Source organism: Phyllopteryx taeniolatus, chromosome 8, assembly GCF_024500385.1.
Source record: "Phyllopteryx taeniolatus isolate TA_2022b chromosome 8, UOR_Ptae_1.2, whole genome shotgun sequence".
In the NCBI taxonomy this organism is placed as follows: Eukaryota; Metazoa; Chordata; class Actinopteri; order Syngnathiformes; family Syngnathidae; genus Phyllopteryx; species Phyllopteryx taeniolatus.
Window position 1 is genome coordinate 13,675,607 of NC_084509.1, and position 10,178 is coordinate 13,685,784.

The following is a 10,178-nucleotide window of genomic DNA, read 5'->3' on the forward strand; positions in this document are numbered from 1 at the left end:
AGCCCAAAATAGAAAATCGGGACGCTTAATCGGAGGGCAAAAACCTCCGCAAAGCAACAGCTTATGATGGGGAAGGCTAATCGCTTTGTCCTACGCTATGAATCCAGGTCAGTGAGTTCACACACACACTCGCACACACAGAAGGGAGGCCTCCGCCGATTACGGCCTCCAGGGAAAGTGCCAACATAACGACAACATAAACCACGTGTCCCCTTGCAGTAAACGCTCAAAAACATCAAATAAAAAACGGGAATTAGAGTTTGGGTCAGATATGAAACCTCCTGTCCTCTTTTCTCATCAAGGGTTGCCACAGAGACGTTCTTGCTTGATTTGTGTGGCTCAGGTTTTTATGGCCCAACACTAGAGCTCCAATATCTGAGTTGGGGAACTGGCCGGGAAACAAACCCGTGCAAGCTGTGTGAAAGGCATAAAGGTGTGCCACTACTAAGCATAATAACAACTTTCCATTATACCAACGTGAAGCAAAAATAGAACAACACATCGAGTTGGTCTTCTGGGAAGACTTTCTCTAATATTCAGGGAAGTCGTGTGTCATTTTATCTTAAAGTGAAATCAAATCACAATCTCTGTTGTAGTTCATCCCAACAGTCTTTCTTGAAGTGGGATCATGCCCCTCAAAGTTCTTAAATTCATTTCCTTATCTAATTAACTATGTGTGTGTGTGTGTGTGTGTGTGTGTTTTTATGGGATTGTGTAATCTCTTTCTATTTGTTCCATACTCCACATTCAATGTCAGTCACAGTGAGTTGAAAACTGAAAAAATACAAGTGACATCAACCATTAATCAAAGTCGACTCAACTATCATCACTTAAGTGTTGACTACAAAAAATGTCAGTTGTTCAACACCTATTAGCCAGACCCCTGACTGACTCGTTAGTTGATTAAAACAGGTGTCTCAATGCTTTTTGTCCATGTAGTGTACAGTAGTTGTAGCTTGGAAACAATAGATTCAGGAAAGTTTCGATTTTTTTTAAACTGTTTTCCAGGTTTAAGGTTCCATTTGAGAGATTAATCATAAAGAAGATAACCCTAATCAGAATTAATATTTCTGACAAAGCAACATGATTCACAATATACTACTAGACAATATATTCATTTTGACACTTGACCTCACGTGTATTTTCATTACCCTGGGGTCTCCATCACACCTCGTCCGTTGGCGTATTAGAGTAGAAGCACTCATGGACTGTATTTTTATTGCTTTCTTCCATGATTACAACAAAGGTCAGACTCATTGGAGGTGACGTACCCGCCTTTAAGATTCTTTTTAACCTTCAATTTTCTTTGTGCTTCTTTTTTTTTTGGATACATTTGTTCACCCTGAACTCAAATATATTTGCACTCTGTTTTTGCAGTGGATATGAACAAGGAATATGAATATGTATGCTGGAGAAGCAAGGATATTGCCTATGGTGAGCTGTTATGCATAATGCAGCCTTTTGTCTCATCTACATTCATTCACACACACACACACACACACACACATACACTGAGACTCATTACATGCATTGACTGCTATAAATAACCCTTGCCTTCAAACATATACACAAAGTCCAACAAATACATTTATAATGCACATACACATGTACAAGAAAGTCGGTTACCAAGTGGTAAAGTGTGCGGCAATACCACCACACGAAAGCATGCAGGCCAAATAGTAGCTAATGTCATGCCTGTTTTTTCAATTGTTTTTCTTTGTGTTGCAGTGTCTGGGTGAGCGATGACATCGATGACGCACCTGTCGTCAATTGTAATCATCAGCCTTTTTAGGCTCCACCGTGACAGTGTGCTGGCGTCGGAATATTCCCCCGTTTTTGCCACGTTTGTCCTCTGTCTCAACTTAGTTACTCTACCAGTATATCGCTTACCACACGGACCTTTTGCCATGTCCCCCTGTGTTATCCGTTTTTTGATTCTCTCTGGTTGCGAGTCCCTTTGACCTAGTACATCGCGCCATCACATGCTCTTTCGTTGAATTAAAATTGTTTTTGGACCTTTTATCTAGAGTCTATTTTTGGGATCTGCTCTTTCGGCATTGCTGTTCACGACAACTAAAGCATTGAAGTCAAACAAGAAAACAGCGGAACATAAAAGGGCAAAACAAAACAAAAAATGGCGGGGCGAGGGTTGCTCACTGACAACACAATGGCTCCAGATAAAGATATGCATTAAGGTTGGGTGGCAATGCTGGAAATCATTTCTAATGTGTCATTTCCCTGGGTGGCAAGATGTATTAGGGATGCATAGACACACACACACGATCTGCACACACACAGACATATGCAGAGGGTGGTAAACAACCCCTGTAAACACTTTATGCAGTGTCAGTAAAACATTAGGCAGCCAGTTCAGCATTTTAAAAAAAATTCACAACTCCCACTTCAAAAGGATTGTTTCTGCCGCTGAGCTGAACGTCGGATTTGTAGAAGCGTATATTCTTTTTTTTATTATTATTGTTATTCCCGCAGCTTTGTAAGAGATGTGGTCATAAATTGCTCCCCGGTGAGCAGAACAGCAAAACACAAAGAGGTGGCGTGACAGTTGGATGTTTGTCAAGATGCGTCAGTCTCTGTTGGAGAGGATACAACCTGTTACACCTTGGCAATTACAAGCATGGTGGACAAGGCTGAGTGGTTAACAACACTGCCTGACACCATGAGGATCCTGGTTCAAACCCACAGCTGTGGCGCCTCGAGCAAGGCACGGAAACTACGAGTCTACTGCGTCAAAGTCAGAAAATACAACGATTATTGTGAAATGGCATTAGCAAGACAATTTGTCAAAGAAAGATATGAACTGAGATCTTGATTGAGAGTTAATACTTCACAAAGTATCATAGTACCCCCAGATACAGTGCGACTATGACTGTGAGATCTAAAAAAATGATACTGGAGCAATCTGATTGGACACATAGGGCCTGATTTAGTAGGATCCCAAACAGCGGGTGCTAAATTGCATAGTCACTCTTATAGATTTTGCATATTGTTGGTTGGTTGTTGGTTGTGCGTGCTCTGTTAAAATTGTGCGCGCAAGAAAAGAAAAGAAATATATGGCTATCTTCACACTAAAGGCCAATTCCTATTTTATACATATATTCATGTATCTGATTTTCCATGTCAATGTCAACAGTACATTTACGATTTTATTTTATTTTATTATTATTATTATTATTATTTTCTAATACGACCCAGGCTTCTTTTGTATGTGGACATAAATCGAATACGTATCCGATACAAGTGCAGTATGGATGTGCAGGTCATGCTCAAGTTACTAATTACTCAAGTTCCTCCCTACTTTGCGGTTGGTACACGCCCACTCATCCCAGGAAAACTGGATGAGTGACAACGCGACTTCGTCGTGTGCAAAGCATTGTATCACCTGCCATACTCAGACGAGTTGAGGAATAAATGGCTTCAGTTTATTTTGGGAGAAATTTATAAGCATTTCGGAACCAGAATTGTGCTGCTGTCCGAACATTTTGTGGAGGAAATCTGTGGGGTTGTGAGTAGTGGGCGAACAATCCAACACTTGGTGATTTCTGCTGCACAATGATAGTAAGAGCCCTCATGAAATGATCCAAATGCGAGGTCGCTATGGACACTTGGCTGCCATGATATCGCTCACGGCCAGTCAGAGTGAAGCTTTTTTCCATATTTAAATTGAGAAAATGAGGGATCCCATCAGAGCAAAGCTTATTTGCATGTCATATATTAATGAGAAATCCGCCTGTCTCAACTGTCTGACGAAAAAGACCAACTGGAATATCTTTTTTTTGGTTTTTTTTTTTTTTTTAAAAGGACATTCTGGGCATTTCCAACCCAAATGATCTTGAAAACACAAAAAAAAGGACACCAAAGATTATATATAAAATAAATTGTTTTCAAAAAAACCCAACTCTTTTTTGGAAGGGGACTTTACAGCCAAAAAAAAGGCGGTTTTAAGTTTTTAATAATTAAAGTAAATGCTGCTACAGCTGTCAGCTTCCACTCAAGAGAGAGAAGCAGTCCCACAGTTGACGTGTCACTCGAAGGGTAACTCGTCACTCACGTTAACTCGCTTTCTTGGTCAAGTGTTGGCGCGCTGCGTTTGGCAGTTCAATTGTGCTGAACACTCACGAGCGCGCGCGCGCGCACGCTTGTCCAGCTGACCGCGTCATCCAGCCTAGTACTTAGTCTGAACATTTTGCTCGTCTTGAAACATAATATGCATGTCGTGTTTCATTTCAGGCAACGCGATCAAATAACAGTGCGTTTGTTTATACAAAACCTTTATGTTCTCGTGTGACATCGTGCGTAATTGTAAATTTATACGACGCGGGTGGGTGGCATCAGTACAATTCCAATGTACTACTAATAATAGCAAAGTTTGTTTCTGTTGTTGAACTTAAAACAAGTAATTGATTAATAAGCCACTAGAAAGCGTCAGTGGTCAAATCCAGTCGAGCCTTTTATGCAGCCTCGGAGGCACCACGACGTGACTCATCTCGCAATTAAGTGTTTTGTGAACACGCATGCGCAGAAACACCGCAGGTCCACCGAATCCGCATGCACGAATCCCTTGGAAAGGAAGGAGATGGCAATGATGATACATTGCAGCAGCAGCGAGTTCTGCATGCAATAAATGTAGAATGCAATACAGTTTACACAATGCGCCGATATGAATCAGTCACAATATAGTAAAACTGCGAATATTCACTTTAGTTATTCACAAGGCCTGTCATGCAAAACTGGATGGTACCGGAATGGTGTTAATTGATGAAATAATTATGCCAAAGAGCAGCTCGGCCCATAAGCACGCACGTCTGCATCTCAACACAGCAGGCAGCATTTTTATTCCAGAATGTTGCTGGTTTTTTTAGCCGTCTCAGAATCCACTGAACAAAATGTTGAACATCTCTGAAATGTAAACGTGAGGCTCGAGTGTGGCCTGTCAGGCCCGAACGAATGCATTTAAGTGCGTAAATGTCACTTGAAACAGATGAACGTGCACGCATGCATGGACTCAGACGAAATATGGAATGTATACCATTTTCAAAAAGGATATTTGCAATAGAGCGCCAAAGAGAAAATGGTGTGCCACTCTCGAGGCGCGGCCCACGAGCAAGAAAATACGCAGTACTGATGCAAGCATGTTAATAGATCTGCCTTAGCTGCTCGTGATGAAGTTACTCAAACAGAAAACACACACGCACAGATTGCACCTGGGACAATATTGTCTACGCGGTGGAATCGTGCAAAATGAGTGGAACACAGGCGTTGGGTGGGGGGGGGGGGGGGGGGGGGGGGGGGGGACTACTGACGTGGAAGTTTGTTTCCCACTGCGTTATCTCCATCTCTCCCATCTTAGGCACGCTTTCCGCTCCAGTGGCTGTTTGACGCCCGCAGCCCTCCACACACACACACACACACACACACACACACACGCACGCACGCACGCACGCACGCACGCACGCACACGCACGATGTACAGCTCGGGCAGTTGCTGGACGGGGGTGATGTACAATGTGTGTGATCCAAACACACTTTGTAATCCAATGAAAAGAAACAAACGACACTGCAGCCTGCGTGGCAAAGGGCACTGCCGAGGCCAAAGATGAGGAACCACAAAGCACGCATCCTTCACCCACTATTCTTTCGCCTCCATTTTCTTTTTCTTTTTTTTCCAAATGTAATGTCATTTGAAACCCAGATGCAAGGTGTGCGAAAAGACAAAACCTGTAGAAATTGAGCGTATCATTTCAATTAACGTATGTCTCTTTTTTTTCTTCTTTCCATGAGCTCACACGCCTCCAGAGGCCTACACGATCACTTAAAATGCCAATTTTCGATTTTAAAAGACAAGCGAGAAGCACGAAGCTTCCATCTCCAGCTTTTGGAGCGAAGCCAATCAGTGGAATCTGGAGCCACAGAAAATGGAGGCTGAATAATTAGAGCAGGGCAGATAACGACTGCATCTGCATGCATTCGCTTCTATACTCCTGTTTGCTTGTTGTTCAACAAAATACAAAGTTAAAAAAAAAAATGGATCGCCCATTGAACATATGATCTCCCCAAATGAGTTGAATTCTCCTAGAACAGCTCAAACATGTCCCCATCAAAAGGCAATGACCCCTGTGCTGTCGCTGCATGGACGCGCTCACAATCACAGGCTTTTACGCACCATTTTGCACTCCCTTGCATTGAAAATAACTGTTCTAATGTCCTTTTAATGTTGAAAATAATGTCCCAACGACCACCCCCGCCATTTCTCTCAACCTTCCTCTGAGAGATTTTTTTTTTTTCAAAGTTCAAAAATACACTAAAGTCGTTTGGCCCGTCGGACTTTGACGCGTAAGCACCCAAAAGCTGAGGACCCCATGGAGCAGGGGTGGCCAGTGACACTGTGCGCCCACCGGATGATCACTATCAGCCTCCTCCTGCTGCTTATTCAAAGCCTCCATATTCACGATACCCTCTTGTGTTCACCAGGCAAAAAATGCAAATGGTCGTTGTCTTTTTCTATCCAAACAAACGAGATGCGCTTTTTTCCCCCCTCTTTTTTGCGCCATTTGGTCATTTTACGCACTCCTCCAAACGAAGCGCATATTGATGTTTTGAGTTCTTAACTTGCTTCCCACACCAGCTTGACTTCATGTCGTAAAAAAAATAAAATAAATCAATATATGAAACGAAAAGCTGCGAGATGTAACTGCGCACCCAAACAATGAAACACCAAGAAAGTTCTAAATATATAAATACGATATGTTTTCTAGTGTTTTATCAATCCAGATCAGCATCATTTATCGAAGCGATCACATTATTAACTTCAGCATGCATATTAGAAAAGATGCAGACAAGCACTTGAAGAGACAGACTGCATTTGCATCGCCTACCTTCTTGCAAAGAATACAGCAGAAGTAAAGTTACAAGCCACATGCCATTCAAAGCAGTTATAGTTCACAGGAATGTGGTGCAGCTCCCCTCCAAAAGAAGATCTGCCAGGCAGGCGAGGCTCCGCGCTTTTTTTTTTTTTTTTTTTTTTGCCTTGATGCTTCCCCGGCATGCAGATCTCTCCAGCCCTGGTCCCGCACACTCTCCGGCGCGGAGAAAGTACCGCCTCTGCTGCCTGCTCTCTCCTCCCCTTACCGGGACGGAGCGCTGTCGCCCCCCCCCCCCCCCCCCAACCCCCGCCCCCCCGGTATCCTAATCAAGACGGGGTGAAGGAGAAGCGCGCGTCGCTGATGGAACGCAAACGCACGTGAAGCTGCCCTACGCGCACTTGACGCATGCGTTCATCCTTCGATGAGTGCCAGCTCTACCATTACAAATCATTTACAAGTTGTTCCTCCCCGTTTCATTTTTTTTTTATGTATCTAGACTCAGGTGAGTCAATGGAGCCCAGAATACATTGGTACCCGTTCCAGAAAAGGTTTGCAAACACCTGCTTTCATGCACTTATGGGTTCCTGACAAGGAAACACATCAACTGCATGCATTTCTTACAGTCAGCTGCACTTCACTCACTTCAGCACGGAACATCACAGACATGAATGTTCATTATTCGGATTTTGCTTTTTCTGCGTTGGTATTACAATGCAGAGGAGACCAATGTGGTGCCCGTGGGAGAGAAATGTATAAAAATAAAGTGTTCAATATTGAGATTTGTCTGTTTCCTACCTTGTTAAATCATTGTCGATAACTATTGTGAGAAATCATTAACATGCATGATCAGTTTCTTCACATAGATAAATACATAACATTTTTATTATAAAGGTAATATAAACATTCAAGCAACATTCTAGGTAATTTGAGCACATTTGGTATTTCAGAAGTGTGCATCGAACTGCATTAATCAATACACAAGTACAGGTTGAACGACTCAAGATTTTTCTGTAGTCGACAATGCGATGAAAGTTGATTCAAAGTCGATTTATCGATGATATCGTTGATATTTTTCAGCACAGTGGTCCCCCAACTTTTTTTCCGCCACTGACCAGTTTCACAAAAATATATATTTCGACGGAACGGAATACAGAGACAAAAAAAAAACAAAAAAAAAACAGAAACGACTAAATATACAACACCTTTACGGTGAGTGTAGTTGTCATAATTAGTGGGAGCCATGTGCATATTTCTCTTCATCGAGCCGGTCTCACCTTGTGTTCCATAGCATAGTGTGTTGTAAGAGAGAACATCGTAGCCCGGCTGAATAAAATTGAGCATTTCTCTGTTTGACGGTTTGTATTTCACTTGTGCTTTTATTACATTTGAGGAATGACATGCATGTTTTTGACAGTGCTACCATGCAGTCTCATTTTTGGCAAAATATTTCCGCACACTTGTAGCGCAGTAGTACGGCCGTATGCCGTATTGTGTTGCCAATTTTGTTACGACACAGTGTCGTAAAGCAACACAAGTGTCATGATGCTGGCATGCGTTGTGATATGAATAAAGTTGTTGTTAGCACACAGTTATTGTCCACACGTTAGCGGGCATACAATTTTGGCGATGAAGACGGAGCTTCGCTTCGTGCCGCTACCCTTCTTTCACGCTGCCGGTCCCGTGGTCCCGCTAATATGAATATTTTAAGACTAGCTGCAATCCGCATAGCCGAAGCAAGCGAGACTAACTGTTATTCTCATCCACAACCATTTTCTTTTTGTATTATCTGACCTGCACAGACGTAAGAAGACTGTGTCGCCTTGTTGGCCGGACATTTCGCTATCCCAGAGAGCATTATAGTCAGGCGATGGCAGCAGACGAGCGAGTCGAAAGTCCTCTGTAAATTGGCCAATTGGAAGATGAGATGTCAAAAACACATGTTTAGATATTAGTTCAAGATTTAAATAGTGATGTCAAGTAGTAAAGTTGACCTATACACTAGTCGGCTATTCAGTTTAACCGGTACCAAGAAGTAGCTCTCAGTTTCAAAAAGGTTGGTGACCTCTGCTCTAACGTCAAATGTCCCTTCAGGTCTTTAATTTGGAATTAGCCCCAGAATTTCGGGGTAAAAAATAGTCTCTGTTGTAAAAAGCTTAAATTTGATTCGCTTTCCTGTAGGGTTGCAAACAATAAACCGATGCGACCAGATATCCGTTCGTAAAGGCAAGAGACACAACTGTATCGGGAGCAGACTCAGTTATCGATACAAAATCCGCCAGGAATCCTTAGATACATCGGTTGTAGGGCTGTGGACCAGATATCGCGCGGCTAGGAATCGGTTGCCTGAGGCTTTATGGTTTTCATCTCGTAAAGCAAGCGCTGTGCAGTACTGTACATAGAATGAGATTCCTTGTATAGCCTCCACTATGACTTTCTGTGTTTATCGCTGAGATAAAAAGTGATGTTTGAGATGCAGAACCCACTACACGCACACAAACGCACACATACACAAACACACACGCACACACAACAAAATCCTGCTTGTAGAGCTGAGGCGAGCTTTGGCTTCTCTCACTCCCACTGAAGAGCCGCTCGAGAGAGGCAGGAAAAGCAACACACTCTGCCTCCACTCTTTATTATGTAACAGGTGGAATACACACTCAGACTCACACACATACACCCACACACCATCACTGTCCAACAGACCACCAACTGTGCACACAAACGTAACACGGACCAGTACACGCATACACCATGTTTCCACCAAGCCCAACAGTTCAGTGTGCCCGTCCATAGTATCCCAGCTCACATAGGGCGAGAGGCTGGGTACATTCTAGACTGGTAGCAACCATTCACCCTCACATTCACGGCCATGGACAATTTACAGTCTTCGATTTGCCGAATCGATTGTTTTGGAAAAATATGGACCACCCTAAGAAAACCTGCACCAGCACGAGCAGAACATGCAAGTGTGGTATGCTAGTATGGGCCTTGACTACATTACTTTAGTCACTTATATGGAAATGTAATGATTAGTTAATCGATTGTTATTTTTTTTAAATACACTATATTGCCAAAGGTATTTGACTCACATATGATTTTAAGTGATATCCCATTTTAAATCCATATGTTTTTTTATTATGATGTTGGTCTACCCTTTGCAGTTGTAACAGCTCTTAACTCTTGCGGGAAGGCTTTCAACAAGGTTTAGGAGTGAGTTTATGGGAATTTTTGCCCATTCCTCCAGGAGCATATTTGTGAGGTCACACACTGATGTTGGACGAGAAGGCCTGGCTC

General features: G+C 42.7%; 1 protein-coding gene and 1 long non-coding RNA gene across 5 annotated transcripts in view; one reads left to right on the top strand and one right to left on the bottom strand.

Moving 5' to 3' along the window:
• Positions 1 to 2,020, top strand: part of LOC133481794 (uncharacterized) — a 64,221-nt gene extending 62,201 nt beyond the window's left edge. Inside the window, exons 6-7 of the long non-coding RNA XR_009789613.1 lie at positions 1,378 to 1,434; positions 1,729 to 2,020. This is a non-coding gene — a long non-coding RNA (uncharacterized LOC133481794). The remainder of the gene's footprint in view (positions 1 to 1,377; positions 1,435 to 1,728) is intronic.
• dscaml1 (Down syndrome cell adhesion molecule like 1) overlaps positions 1 to 7,080 on the bottom strand; it is a 146,019-nt gene extending 138,939 nt beyond the window's left edge. Inside the window, exon 1 of one of the 4 annotated variants that reach the window (XR_009789611.1) lies at positions 6,894 to 7,080. Coding sequence is in view for 3 of the 4 variants with exons in the window: in XM_061780902.1 (XP_061636886.1) it covers positions 6,894 to 6,936 (43 nt within the window). In the remaining variant the exon portion in view is untranslated. The remainder of the gene's footprint in view (positions 1 to 6,893) is intronic. The other 3 variants (XM_061780902.1, XM_061780900.1, XM_061780904.1) reach the window with 3 other exon arrangements.
• Between the last annotated feature and the right edge of the window lie 3,098 nt (positions 7,081 to 10,178).